At 39.5% G+C, this 15,582-nt stretch overlaps 2 protein-coding genes across 3 annotated transcripts; one reads left to right on the forward strand and one right to left on the reverse strand.

Annotated features, from left to right (window-relative positions):
* Positions 1-210: 210 nt before the first annotated feature.
* Positions 211-15,572, reverse strand: LOC148726175 (uncharacterized). Of its 2 annotated transcripts, XR_015989365.1 has the most exons (6): positions 13,170-15,572; positions 11,977-12,041; positions 11,779-11,811; positions 3,339-3,822; positions 2,515-2,705; positions 211-2,209 (listed from the first exon to the last, which is right to left on the reverse strand). XR_015989365.1 is itself a non-coding variant. In XM_088726979.1 (5 exons), exons 1-4 carry the CDS (start codon positions 13,235-13,237, stop codon positions 3,644-3,646), a joined length of 345 nt encoding a protein of 114 aa, XP_088583105.1. In that variant the 5' UTR covers positions 13,238-15,572; the 3' UTR covers positions 211-2,705; positions 3,339-3,643. The 2 variants fall into 2 exon arrangements, 1 of the variants encoding a protein (XP_088583105.1); XM_088726979.1 differs by having other exon boundaries at positions 211-2,705.
* LOC111347496 (uncharacterized) lies at positions 7,179-11,848 on the forward strand. The gene has a single exon (XM_088726977.1). The coding sequence runs from the start codon at positions 7,349-7,351 to the stop codon at positions 10,991-10,993; it is 3,645 nt and encodes a 1,214-aa protein (XP_088583103.1). The 5' UTR covers positions 7,179-7,348; the 3' UTR covers positions 10,994-11,848.
* Positions 15,573-15,582: the final 10 nt, after the last annotated feature.

Genomic DNA, 15,582 nt, shown 5'->3' on the forward strand with positions numbered 1-15,582 from the left:
GTGCTGCGGAAAGAATCTTGTATCCTTTTCACTTGCTTTTCTTGCTGATCTTGCCTCCTTTTGCTTCGGTTTGTCATCCCTGAGTTTTCTGACGGTAATAATTTATCGTCAGTGCAGTAGTTAGTGCGTATTTCCAAACAACATGTCAAATTCGAGGTACAATACACTCTAATGTATGTCAATAATTATAAAAGAAAATAGAGATTGCAATGAAATGAAGGTAATGATATATATTTGAGCAACCTGAGTGATGAAGAATCGTACAACAAACGAGCAGTGTGGGTACAATTTGAACTCGGTTCGAAAGAAAGATGCTAGATGGCTAAAAAAATTGCCATATGGTAAAACCTATTTTATGAGCGGATTTCACAGTCCACGCAGGTGTCTTTTAACAATTCGGTCAGGTTTCGTTTCTTTATGCTTTGTTTAAAATCGTTTGTTTTCTCCCAATCACTGACGCTTAACTTCCTCTGTAAGTACGGTTCGAAGTAACGAAGTGAGTGTTTGCCGTAACGGGACGTTCTAACCCGCGGGATATTAAAATCAGCGTTTCTAAGCTCATAGCCTTTATAGGTAGACTGAAATATTTCTGTAATATACAGTGGCATTACTCCGTTTTTAACTTTAAACACGAGTGTAGCTATGGTCTGTAATCTCCTTTCATATAGTGTTGATAGAGAGGCTCTGTTTAGTAAAGTACTATACGTGTCCACCTTAGATTTGAAAATTCCTCTCAGTGCTCGTTCTTGAATACGCTCAAGCTTATGTCTATCGGCCGTTTTGCAGAAATGCCACACAGTGTCGCAGTACGTCAGATGCGGTAAAATGGCAGATTTATAGAGTTGAAGTTTGGCTGAGTAGGGTGTAAGGTTGCGTAGCCTCGTTAGCACTCCAACTTTCTGGCTTGTTTTCTTACAGATGGCACTTATGTGCTCGCTGAATGATAGATTTTTATTAGTGGTCACTCCGAGAATTGATAGACGATCTGAAGATGTTACTACAACTTGTTTTTCATTTTCTAGCGCTATTTCCTATGCTGGCTCTTTTGCTGAGGATTTTGGATCGATGACGAGTATCTGGTATCTTCTGGAGTTCGCTCTGAGAAGGTTCTCTGTGTACCACTGTGTCACTTTTTCCGTTTCGCTCTTGAGTTTTTGTAAAGCTATCTGGACCGAGTCCCCACTGTTGTATATTTGGTGGTCGTCTGCATACATGAAGAGATTCTCTGTTCCTGTGTGTGACGGAAGGTCGTTCTGAAACAAGTTCCATAATAGAAGTCTAAAGGACGAACCCTGTGGGCATCCTCTTGTTTGATCTCTCCATGACAGACAGACAGACAGACATCTATATTTATACAGGATAGCCCCTTCAGTGTAGTAAACACTGGTATCAACGGGGGTCCTGTTACCCACCCAACCCACCCCAGGGGAGGACATCCATCACACAGTAATCTCGTGCGTGGGAAATTAACGTCTCCTGCCCCTAACCCTGCAGGAGACGGGACCTCCATTTATTCGTCCCTATCCGAGAAGACTAGAATATCTAACCATTTCTTGATGTTAAAGAAAGGAAGCATATTCTTCTCAGTTAATTTTAAGACCCTGAGTGTTGGTCCGGCCGGTATTGAACTCTCGACCTCCCGCACAGCAGTCCGGCGCTCTCCCAATTGAGCTAAACTGGTCTTGTAACTTTACTCGGTTTTTTCGTGAGCCAGGGAAAGGTTGCACACGATTTAGGGATGTTCCTGAGAAACTACATGCCTCGAGCTTCTGAACCATTTTTAGTCAAACGCTTTACTCATATTGGTGGATAATGCAGTTACACAGGTAAGATGAAAATAACGAAAAACTAAAATTGTCGAAAAAATCACTCGCTGGTGTTTCACTAGCGCCACTTGTTCCGTGAAATACAAAATGAGAAAAGCATTTATCACTTTGAAAATGTTATAATAATACAATTACTGCGTTCTTTTAGACGAATGAAAGAATTAATGAGAAATCGCCAACACATTTTTTAAAGAAAAAAAAAACCGGACACAAAAATGTATAAAAAGCTGAGTTCAAGAAGTGAAACTCGCCACAACTTTACTTCTATTTCTGTAACTTCTCCCCTTTGTTTTTCCTGGTATCTTAGTCTTCTCTGATGCCGTTTAAACATTTCTTCCACTCTCCGTCCTCGCTCATCTCGATGAATTGCTGGATCACTTCCGCTATAATTGAAGAAAACTGAAACAATTTAATTTCGTGTCTGGTTACAGTTGTGTCAATCGGCCCGTTTGGGAATGTTTGGAATTGTCACATACGAAAGGAACCTTTATTCTAAGAGATGAAAGGGTATATTAAAACGAAAACAACCGTTTAACACGTCCTTCCTTATATAACAATATTGTAAAGGTATTATGTTTTATAAAATGTAGTGTATACCAGCCGTAATCCAGGACATTTATGCCACAATGAAATAGGAAAGAAGGCTCTCTCACTCAGTCAATAGCCACGATTTTATTGACTTACTTACTCTCAAGTGCCTCTGAAACTTCTGGTCCAGTAGGACCGTCTCGGACCTGGTGTCAGTGAGGTTTGACACCTTCATGGTCTCCAAACTGCAAACGCTTTCCTTAACCTTCACCGTAAACTGGGCTGCCGACACTGATTTTAAATAGCAGGCGAGATACTCTTTTGTCTAAAGGCGTATGGCATCTTGGCGTCCTATTAACACATATGCACCACTACAAGAAAGCTCATTAAAAGTAGCATAAAGTCGTATTGTTGGGTTGTGTCAGAATAATTGTCTTAACACTTTAAGACAATCACTTAATAATTAAAACACCGAACATCACACTGGGTTTGTGCTGGTTTGTCGTAATTATAAATATAGTATATTGTACTGCTTACATACAGTACATTGTACTGTATGTAAGCAGTAATAATATACTATATATTCATTGTATCTGATGTAAGCAGATATTATATTATTACTGCTTACATACATGTTACTGTATGTAAGCAGTAATAATATAATATATATTCATCGTATCTGACGGCCTACTCCCAGTTGGCTTGTTAGCTCAATTGGTAGAGCGCTGCACTAGTATCGCAGAGGTCAGTGGTTCGAATCCCGTACAGGCCTGATTTTTTTCAGGTCTGATTTTTTTCAGGTCTGATTTTCGCTATTGCATAAATAGCCTTCTCTACTGCGAGGATCGTCCATCATACATATTGTACTGCTTATAATTTATTTTCTATTAAAAAAAAAAAAAAAATCGCCTACACTTTTTTTTAGAGAAAAAAGGAAACAACTAAAAAATGTATCAGAAGCTGAGTTTAAGAAATAAAACTCACCACAACTTTACTTGCTTTTTGATCCTTCGATGTCGGCTCTTCCTATCATTGCCAACCTTGCACGCGAAGCAGAAGTTTCCAGAATTCTTCATGTTCTAAGCGCGCAAAACACAACTGTCAGCGAGCGCGGGGTTTACTCCATGTAAAAGTGAAGATGGAATGAAGAACGAAAGTATTCCACTTTTATTGTTGCAAAATTTTTCAGGACATGGTTTTTGCTTTGTAAACAAAATCGAGGTCTTAAACGGGAACGGAGAGCATGCCTTTGGAAGCACGAGACGCTTGATATGTATCAACGAAGCTGCTCATCGGATTGGAACGTATCGGTAATAAGTGCCACATTCTTGGAATTTGCGGTGACCGTCATTGAGGAAGAGTAACGCAACTTTGGTTCCGTGACAAGGCGATGTGAGGAATTGTCGCTGATGACTGTCACACTTTTGGAATTCGCCTTCACATCGCGATCGCCATGAACTTCTTAAACCTGTAGTCGACATTTGAAGACTCGTGTTGTAGAGTATTTTAAAGGATTGCTGTTTTGAGTATTTTTAGGTTTATCTTTTGTTTTGTTAAGTCTCACCTTTTTGCGCCTACGTGTTATTTTGGTAAATTTATAGTTTTCATCTTTTATTTTTAGGGTGTGCTTGAACTTGGCTCAGTTCGCAGATTTCTTTCTTACCGTGCTAGACATTTTAATCGCTTGTTGGGGTTGAGAATAATTAGTTTAATAAGTGGTCATGTTTGGGTTGGTAAAACTGCCCTTGAGTTTTACCTACACTGAAGATCCTGTTTGTGCGCGTGATTCTCGATCATTGGCATTTAATTGGTTCCTTGGTGCTCGCCAAGTGCTTTGGAGCGAGCCAGCCAATTTCCCACTTTGCAAAACAACGAATGCACTATGGCCACCTAACCCAAACATGTCTGTGATTTTGCATTTAATACGTGGGAACTCCCTGCTAAAACTAGAAGAAAAATAGCTGCACTAGCGGCAGCAGTAGAAGAAGAGATCTGAAACGTTGTAGCAGGAAAGAATAAAAATAGAGAAGAGTCCGGAGTCTCACTACTTCTCGTTAATAGCCAAGCGAGTGGTGAAACCCCCAACACTCGCGTTCTTTGGGAAAGTGGACATCCTAAATCTGACGAACATTCTGTGTTTGTTACTCTTGCCATGTCGGGGGCTTTAGAAAATAAACTACCGCTTGCAGTTCTTTTGGCGACAAGATTTTATCTTCTCCATCGCTAACAATAGTTGGTGTTTCTCAGTGTTAACAAAGCTACGCGACTTCATACTCGTCGACACTAACATTTGAAAACTCGTGTTGCTGTACGCGCGTACAATGGTGCAAAAACAACAGCATTGGTCGGAGTATTAAAGTTCGTTAAAACAGTCTAGGTATACTTCATAATGAACTGTGGCCAAAATCGTTAACGTGGCTGACATTTCTAGCAAATTTCTGAAGTGAATGCAATGACGTGACATTTCCGGTTTTCCTCGCTTATTACGTTGCCTGCTATTTCACCATTCCGTGTATGATCAACCGCCCTCTTGAGCGACAGGAACACCTCCAGAGGAATGTTCCGTAAAATTTCTGAATGATAAGGGTTCCTTATGCTAATCTTCATAGCAAGTCTGGTATAAATTCTAGTGAGCCACAACCTGGATTCGTCCTTGAATATTGACCCGCAGCTTATGCCAACGTTCAGCATTACCTTTAAGGGATCTGAAGGTGGCTTGAAGGCATTATCAGACGCTTTTAAATATTTTCGGACGTTTCCTTTGAAAAATTCCAGATTAGATCCCAGTTCGAGTGCTTCGAACTCTTCCAAGCATACTTCAATCTGCTTTTCCAAGGCTATTGACTCGGCCGATTCGGCCGCCATCTTGGATATATTTTTGCAGATTTGCCGCTGCCCACATATTATATTACTGCGTGCGCGTGCATCATTTTGGGCCCTGTGTGCCCACCGTGCACAAAGAAACTCTGGGAGGTAGGATCCGTTACTCAGAGTATACACAATTCCTGATGCATATACTGAACAAACACGCTGCAGTTTCGCGTATTCCTCGCGTGCCTCCTTGATGTAGCCTTTATTTAGCTTAAAAGCACAAACCCAGAGTTTTCAACACTTGAACGAATTTCTGCTACTTGGAACCCTGATGAATTGATTTCTGTTGAAAATGTATTACTACAGACCACACCATTTGTTTTTGAAAACGCAACACGAAAACGTTTCTGGAATAATTAGATTGTTTTCAGCCAATTCCCTAAAGAGGAGTGCATTACCTTTATCCGTCAATAAAGATACAACAACTCCGAAAAATATCTGAGTTAAGTCCGATTTCGACTTCTCCGGAGTTTTTCTTTTACTTTACTATCCAACGGTGCTTCGTAGAGTATAAATAGGGCCCAAAACGAGAGAAGCGGTTGGACAGGTTTCCTCGCATCGGGTAGGCGACGAGTTGGATTGAAGTTAGGAAAAAAAAAAGGCGAACGATTTAAATTATTTTCCTGATGACGAAGAGTCGGAATGGCTGGCGAATATTGATCCAAGTTCATTAGATAAATCAGACGAAGAAAAGCAGTTCGACGACAAGTTTCATCATTTACTGAAGAAAATATGTCACGCATTTCCCGAAAATAAATATCCGCGAAATTCACCCTCACTGAAAAAACCATTTGGCGTGTTGGATTAAAAAATAACTCATTAAACATTTTGTTGTGTAGTATCCCTGAGTATTTTTACTCGCTATTTGTATTTTGACTCGACCTACGAGCTCCGCGTCAAAATACGGCAAAACTCGAAAAAATACTCCTCGATACTACACAACAAAACGTTTGATAACATATTTATCCAAATGTGCTTTGCGGAGTACAAACAACGCTCAAAACAAGTAAATTAAAATATCTCGCGGTATTTGTACTCCAGAGAACCAGTAAGACATTCCCCCGCACTGAAATAGCAATTTGGCATATTAGATAATAAATCTCTTATTAAACGTTTTGTTGCGTAGTATTGCTAAGTATTTTTACGAGTTGTGCCGTGTTTTTCTAAATACGGCACAATACTGGTTGGGCCTCCTAGTGTTTGGTCAGAAATGCATGGTTTCACTTTCCTACGAGTGTCCGCCGTATATTTTCAAAATATAGCACAACTCGTAAAAATACTCAGCGATACAACACAAAAAAACGTTTAATAAGATATATATTCAAGTGTCTGTTTGTCGGACAACGCTTTTCGAGGTAACTTAAAAACCCTTTTTAGAACTATAGGTTTGCGGAAAGGCCGGCGGTAAAAATCGTATATGTTTTGACGGTTGACAGATTGACCACATGTAGACCGTCTTGAGGCGGGGACGAAAGTTTTCAGTTCTATTTCAGAGGAGTAAGCATTTTTTTAAAAATAACAAGAAGAAAGAGCGGGTATATAATAGTGGTTATTGTTATTTGGATAATACAAGGATGCTCTGCAGTTATGCAAATTTCTAGTGTTGAGTAAGAAATGCATGGTTTCACTTTCCTTCGAGAATCATGGTCCGCTTCCTCAGCTACTGATGAGTCACAATTTGTAGTTAAACAGGTGAACAGAGAAAACATGTGATTTTGCAAACTCTGTGGGAAAATGGAAGTCGAGCGACCGCCACCAAGTCATTGGGAGGTTTTCATACTCGGTAAAAATCCCTGACAATATCAACTCACGATCTCTCGTCGTACCTGAAAACGTTTCTTTGGCGCCTCTTTCAAAGAAATTCATAGAATCTGACGCATTTCAAAAAAGGAAAAATTTGACCCAAGCCTTTCATTTTCCTGCTTCGGTTTCCCATGTAGTCGAGAAAATGATAGCGTGCAAGAACAAATCATTAAGAACCGTAAGTTTGCCATGAGTTGAAATTGCAGTTTTGCATTAAATAAACTTAAAATCTGAAACAATGCGCAACCGAAGTCCACAAGCCAAGTTATAAAGCGTTTTTCATTTCATCGAAACAGCGAAAATGCAACAGCATTGAAACGATGGATCATCTCAAGGAAACAATTGCCCCTAAAACCTTTAACAAAATTAGCTATGCCGCAGTTTTAATTTGGTTCATGATCAGCGCAGTCTTCTTTGGCATTTTTGCTGAAGTGGAGAACACTGAAGAAAGATTTGATTTCCGGTGTGGTGGAGCGAGGAGCGAATACACCGACCTCGTTCGTGGAAAATGTTTCGACGAGTACGAGAAACAGTACAACAATTACGGCGTTCCTATATATGGCTTCGTGATCATCAATTTCGGCCTCATTGGAATCGTATGTGCTCTGTACTCCCAATCAGTGAGACATACAGTCGATCATTTGTCGTCAAGTAATCGTAACGGAGATCCCGAGAGTGGACTGTCGGACGACCAAGGAAAGTCAAGAGGGCCAGACAGAAACCGCGGACACAAACTTTTCATCGCTTATTGTTGTCAACTATCCACAAGACTTGTTTTAGGAATTCTCTTCATAGTCCTACAAACTCAGTGGCTTTATCCTTTACACTTTTCCTCAAAGTTTGACTGTAATTTTAACTATGAAACCAATCAGCCAAGAAATTCATCTAACGCCGCCCCAAACAGTACTTTTCACGAATGTTACAATCGACGAGCGGAAAGGAAAACCTTCTGGATGTACGCTGTCCTTATAGTGAATGGAACTTTTGTCGCTGGCATTCTGATTGAAACCGTCTACATTTTGTTACGAGCATGCAAAGAGAGGAGATTCGTGCAAGACTCAGAGTTTCTAAAAACCCATCTAAAACCCACCGATGACAAGTCGCTTCTGGAACCTCAACTTATTCAACTTCTGCTAAGAGAGCGTGAACACCGTCCTACCCAAGTCAGGTTGTGCTCAGAGCCTCCACAAGATCCTGTTGTCCTACTTCAGCCACGAGACCAAATCGAGTCGCATCGAGAACCACAACGGCTTGATGGAAGGAGCGGAAATGAGAACTCTGAACAGCTTCAGACATTCATCGCGGAAACAAAGAAAACTATTAAGAGAGACACCCATTCTCTCGCCGCACTCCGATCACCGTTTTCAGGTCCTCCTGGGGAACAAACAGCTGCCAAAGATTTGACTCTGGATCACATTTACACGAACCTCGTGGTCATTCCCGACAGGGCTATGTACCACTTTACTACAGACAGACAAGAGCAACTCAAAGTTTATCCAAAGTCGCGCAACGAAGAATCACAACTGAAAAGCCAGAAAGACCTCTTAAATGATGAAAATAAGAAAGTCCTTGTTGTTGGTCGTCCTGGAATCGGCAAGACATTATGTTGCACCAAAATTCTTAGAGACTGGGCATTTGATAGAGTTTTTAACGCAACATCCGGTGCCAAAATCCATTTTGATGCTGCTTTCATGGTGAAATTCAGGAGATTCGACTCGGTTAACGAACTTAGCCTCAAGGAACTACTGATCATGTCAGAATATCCTCCCTCAAATCACCTGGACGGTGAAGTCTGGAAGTACATCCTGCAGCATCCTGAGAGTGTCCTTATAATTTTTGATGGATTCGACGAATTTAAACATGGCGCGAACATGGCCGTTCTGAAGCCTCCCCTTCCCAGCATCGAAGAAAAGATGCCGCTCGAAATCCTTTATCAGTTGCTTGTGACCGGGAAACTCCTCCAAGATGCCTCGGTTGTGACGACTACGAGACCTACGGCTTTGAAAGGCATCGCAGATCTTAAGTTTGACAAAACCTTAGAAATTCTGGGGTTTTCAACCGAGCAAATTGAAGAATACGTTTACAAATTCGCTGGGGATGACCAAGAAGCAGGCGAAACACTATGGCGACACATCAGCAGCAACATGAACTTACTTTCGCTCTGTTATATCCCTGTGAACAGCTTCATCCTTTGCTCAAGTCTGTTACAGATATTGCAGTTTAATAGTTCCGCTCGCGTTACCCTCCCTTCCAAATTAACAACGATTTACAAGATTGGGGTGAGAGTGTTTTATTTCAAACACACAAAAGAATTTCGCGATGAACGTTTAACTCGCGAACGCTTTCTTTCAGATAAGCTGCCAACTGAATTGGAAGACAAATTCGAGACACTAGGAAGAGTGGCCTTTGAGGGAATTAAAGAAGGGAAGCTGATCCTTGAAGGACACGAAGTACGTGGAATGGAGGACAGCGCTCTCTTCCATCGCTTACCCGACCGTCAAACTGAAGCGTTTCAATACAAACCACAATTCTGCTTCATTCACTTAACAATGCAGGAGTTTTTCGCTGCGAAGCACCTAGTTAATACAATGACGGAAAGTGAACTGACGGAATTTGTTTCCCAAAACATCAAGGATGGAAAATGGCAACTGGTTTTCCAGTTCCTAGCAGGACTAATGAACGATAAAGAAAACCTACCGAGCGAAATTATCACAGACCTTCTTCCTGTGGAAACTGAAAAGAAAACTGTTTACGACTATGAACTGTTGTCAGAGAGTGAAACGCAAAGGGAAGTAACCATGTGGCCGACTGGAGGAAAACGGTATTTAGCAATGACACTGTTCAAATGTTTTAATGAAAGTGATAGAATGCAATCGATAGTTCAGAGAAAACTACAACAAATTAACTTTAACGGTTTAAATTTTTATTCAATGGACCTCACAGCTGTTGATTGTTCTTCGTTAGTAAATGTAATTATGGATGTTCAACAAATTTCACATCTAGAATTGAGTGAAAATAACCTGGGTCCTCTAGGTTGTTTAGAGGTTTGTAAATTGTTAAAATGTAGGAAATCTCAACTGAGCTGGTTAAACCTCGAAGGAAATCAATTGAAAGATGAAGGAGCAAAGTATTTAGCTGACGCCATCACAAGCAACAACTGTCAGCTACGCAAGTTAAACCTCCACCACAATAACATCACAGACACAGGAGCACAGCACTTGGCTGAAGCCATCACAAGCAACAACTGTCAGCTACGCACGTTAGAGCTCAAACACAATAACATCACAGACACAGGAGTACAGCACTTGGCTGACGCCATTACAAACAGCAACTGTCAGCTACGCACGTTACACCTCTCACAGAATAACATCACAGACACAGGAGCACAGCACTTGGCTGACGCCATTACAAAGAGCAACTGTCAGCTACGCAGGTTAAACCTCTCAGACAATAACATCACAGACACAGGAGCACAGCACTTGGCTGACGCCATTAGAAACAACAACTGTCAGCTACGCACGTTACACCTCACAATCAATAACATCACAGACACAGGAGCACAGCACTTGGCTAAAGCCATTACAAACAACAACTGTCAGCTACACAGGTTAGACCTCACACACACTAACATCACAGACACAGGAGCACAGCACTTGGCTGACGCCATTACAAACAGCAACTGTCAGCTACGCGAGTTATACCTCACAAACAATAACATCACAGACACAGGAGCACAGCACTTGGCTAAAGCCATTACAAACAACAACTGTCAGCTACACAGGTTAGACCTCACACACACTAACATCACAGACACAGGAGCACAGCACTTGGCTGACGCCATTACAAACAGCAACTGTCAGCTACGCAGGTTAAACCTCTCACGCAATAACATCACAGTCACAGGTAAGCAACATGCACGTAGTTTAGTAAGTAAGAGTAAGTCTAAGTGTGAGCTAAATATTTAAGCCTCGGCAATTGAAATTGTAAACTGTAAACAAATTATCTGAACTACTTACTTTTCAAAATCTTACTATTCAACGTTAACTGTGAGGTAACCAGCTCAGTGACAAATTACAATCCAAAAACTTAAAACGCGAATGAAAACAAACTAGGTTTGAAAGGCGCTCACGGCAGACAGATGATTTGAACCGGATCGAAATAAAGAAAAATGAACCAATGAACATGTTTATTGAGAGGAAAGGTTGTCAAGAGAGCCGGCAAATCTCGGACCTCTCAGGAAACTCTATCGTTTGATGATTGGTTAGTTTCGATCCTAAATTTAATGCAAGCTTCTGTGTGTTTTGATCGCCTATGCCTGTCACAAGGAATAGCTTCCAGTTAAGTTTATCGAAGTTCTTTTGGAGATTAAAAGCGGATCGGATGAGTTACTTTCAGTACAGATTATAGATAGAACACATTTGTTTTATAGTTTGTTTTCCCTTTCGATTGAAGCGATCAGGTTCAAGTAATTTCATATCAACTGCCATTGAAATCCTAGCCAATTGAAAATAAACTCGTCGCGTGCTTGAAAGAAAAGTTATTTCGGTAGTGAGAGATTTAAATCATATCAATTTTGCTTAGGTTTCTACAACTGATGTACATACTAGCGAACTTTTGTATATATTTAGCGAACTTCTGTACATATCTAGGGCCTGTTATTTGCCCGGTCTAATGAACTGTCCATAAGTAGTATTGTACTGCAAAATCGGAAAATGAAGAATCAGCCTTTGCAGTTAAGATTTCAACTTACCAGTACTTGTTAATAGAGCCAGAACTCCCAAACCTATCAGTGTGGAATAAATTTTGTAAAGGATTGTGAACTTTGTGTAGTGATCTTTTTATCCCCTATGATTAGAGACAACTTGAAAGCAATGGGGAAGAGTGATGGGGGCGGGGGGGGGGGGGGGAGATGAAGCCTTCCTAATTTCAAGAAAAAGAATACATTTACCTGACAAATATGCCTCAAGTCTCCTTAAAAAGCTGTCTTCAACATCACCTACACTTGATGGCAAACTAAACAAAAAAATAGTGGAAATTTATGGCACCTTTATTAAAACCCTCACCATATCTTAGTAAGAATGATTTCCCTCCCAATAATAAAACAGAAATTCTTCACCACGTCTCAAACCAATGTGTAAGAAAGCTTTAAATGTGAGTGACATGAAATAAATATCAGTCACGCATTCGCTTTAATACATTCCAACCTAGCCACTCATGCAGAATATTGGCCAGATGGGAGGACACATGTTTTAAAAGCTTTTGCTGATGCAATGTTAATGACATTGACGGAACTTGGGAGCAAAAAAACAATCCTAACTGGATAAAAGAACTAAAACAAATCAGAGAACAGACATGAATTCCACAGGTAAAAGGAATGGCAAGAGAAGGCAAGGAAACCCCACAAAGTACTTCTTCCTGCTTAGGAAAAGCAAAACACTTCAGACTTCCTCCTAATTTTTCAACACTTTTAACCTGGATTTTTGATGCAAACATACAAATTTATCCATTTCATTTTCCTGCCTCGGTTTCTCATATCAGTTTCCAATGAAGTTGAGAAAATGATGGCGTGCAAAGACAAATATTTGACAGCAGCTGGTAACTTTGCCAAGAGTTGAAATAGAAGTTGCAAAATAAATAAATTTAAAATCTAAAACAGTGAGTAACCAGAATTTCACAACCTTGGGTATAGAGCTATATTTCCATGTAAAAGAAATGTTGAAAATGGATAATAAGTTAAATTAAGGATAATCTGCCTCAGGCAATATCACATCAGAAATGTAAATCTACATACTATGGCCCAGTATGAGTTTAAATTTTGCCACATAAGGTGCGCCATGTACAATAAATGATACATGCGGCTAAAACTTGGCTGATACATTACCAACAACTTGGATTTATTATCAGCAAGAGCTTTTGACCTAAAACGGGGTTATAAACTTCTTGTATCAGCTGATGAGGGTATCAACTGACACTTGGTCAACATGTAGACCCAAAGCTGCCTTACATACACATAATCCCAGCTTTTAACTTAGTTGACTTTACGTAATAATTATTAATTTGCCATACAATATTATTTTACATTGGTTGCTTACTGTGATTAATTTGACTTTTGAGCAAGTGCAACACAATGGAAAATTATACCTGTATTGTTGGCTTAGTGATAGAGCATGGAGCTGCAGAATCCAAAGCTCTACCTCTTGACTACTCATGAGGACTCATTTTTCCTTCTTTTTTCCACAATAATGAGGAGATAAAAAAGAACATCTTTCTCTAATATTTCTTTTGTCTGGTCTCAGAATGAAAATGCTCACGGGGAGATGCATGTCATAGAGTATCCAGTTTGGCATTGTCACCCAGACCTTTGTCCTCTTGGTTCCTAATTAAACAAACAAACAAAAAAAAAAAAAACTGGCCCAAGACTCAACTCCCTGTAGCATACATATTTTAAGGGAAGTGGGTATTATTCAGTAATTAATGTTGTATGTTATTAACAACACAAATAACAATTTTTTTTGTATGCAAGCTTGTTGGAACTTAACCAAGCTGAGAGTTTTTAAGAAAGTTGTTTGTTTTAATTTGCAGTCTTCTGTGAAAGATCAGGAGGAGAATAATTAAAAGATCTTTATGTTGCATGCTTTCAAATAATTAAAAAGATCTTTAATTTACATGATTTTGAATGTAGTTAACTGCATAGAAAGAAGGCCTCATATACTTGACAAGAAAGAAAAGGTTAAGGGTGGGGGGGGGGGGGGGGGCAAAATTCTGCTTGCAAACAGTGGAAGCAACAGGAAACCAGAAGCAAGAACCAAAATCCTGTACCTTTAAAAAAAGTTTTTGTCTGTCAAAACAAATCCAACCAAATTAAACAAGATTTTCTACTGCTAAACTTTTACAGTGACAGAAGAATAACAAAGGGGAAAAGAAAGAGACAACAATTGTAGGCAACAATCCAGGGATTCAGAGAGCAACAAAGTCAGCTAAGGCTCTAGAAGGCCATGCTCCACTTTGGGGGAAAACTGGTAAAGGGGGGTGGGCAACTTGCTTTACTCCAGGGCCGGGTTGTTCAAAGGTCGGTTAAGAAAACCCAGGGTTAGTGTAAAATTTGATTTCAGATCTGAAAGCTTTAAAAGAAAATTCACTTGAATTCCATTTTTCTATGATTTAATGATTGAATGCTCTAAAAAGAATTGGGAAAATTATCCCAAAACGGCCTTTCAACAGAGAAATATAGAAACCGGGATTAACAACTAACCCAGAGTTAGCCCTAATAGGCCTTCGAACAACTGGGCCCAGGTGGTGAACTCCTAAAATTGACAGGGGTGCAAACTTGCAATTTGTCGAAACCTCCATAAACCCTAATGCCCTTGTGAACTGAATTCCCAGTTTTCTGGGAATTCCTTGAAATTCTCAAAAATTCCCAACTATATAAATAAGCCACCTGTTATAATAATGAGGGAATTTTTTATTTAGTACAGTTTCTCCAAATCTAGATTTAATTAAATTACTAAATAGATGCATAAATAAATACATAGACATAAACATAAACAGAATAAATAAATAATGATGATGGAGAGGCAGCATCCAAAAGTGTCCTAGACACCATACAAGGGATGCTCCCCAGTAAGATATAATATTAAAAAACAGTTATCATGGTATAGAGTTTGATATCTTGGTATTACATTAAATCAGATCTAAAATTTCTAAGTATTACCAAGGAATGAGGTAACTTTATGTTTAAGGCTAGAAATACAAGCAGAATCCTTTATATTATTTGGAAGACTGTTCCATTCATTCACAACACGGATAAAAAAGCTATATTTAAAAATATATGTTTTACTGTACATGCTATCTAGGTCAAGAGAATCATTCTTCCTTAAGTTATAATCTACACTACGATCTTTACAGAAAAGCAACTTATCAGAAATATCCATATCATAATGCCCATTCATTAAATTGAATAAAAAACAATATCCCTGATGTATCTTCTATGAAATAAACCATGTAATTTTAATTTCTTAAATCTAACATCATAATCCTCATCAGAGTTAAGAATAAACTTAGTTGCCCTCCTCTGAATTGCCTCTAATTTATTGATATTGCGTTGTGTACGAGGATTCCAGGTTTCACATGAATACTCGAGCAGGGGCCTGACAAGATTGCAGTATAATGTTTTCAATGTAGTGATATCTTTCAAATCTCTGCATGTTCTTAAAACACGTTTTAAATCACATTCAAAGTTCTGATTGGCTTGTGCTATTTCTCACCTTTGCCGTGAACTCAACTGAAGTCAGGGCTTCCAAGTCTTCGTTTCCTCGACGACTTTTGGCCACAAATCGTGCATTTGTATTACGCTCGATTCTTTTCGATTATTTCCACATAGAGTGAGTTCACATCATTATTTTCATCATCGTCAAAACATGGATCTTAGGTTAATCTATTAATTCATTGTTCAATCGCAGAGTACCGGTGAGAGAAGTCACATTACTTTTGCGCGCTTCATTTGAGATTGCAATCGGGGAAGCCAGCGGATTCTATTTACTCTTGATCAGAAACA

Source organism: Stylophora pistillata, chromosome 7 (genome assembly GCF_964205215.1).
Source record: "Stylophora pistillata chromosome 7, jaStyPist1.2, whole genome shotgun sequence".
NCBI classification, from domain to species: Eukaryota; Metazoa; Cnidaria; class Anthozoa; order Scleractinia; family Pocilloporidae; genus Stylophora; species Stylophora pistillata.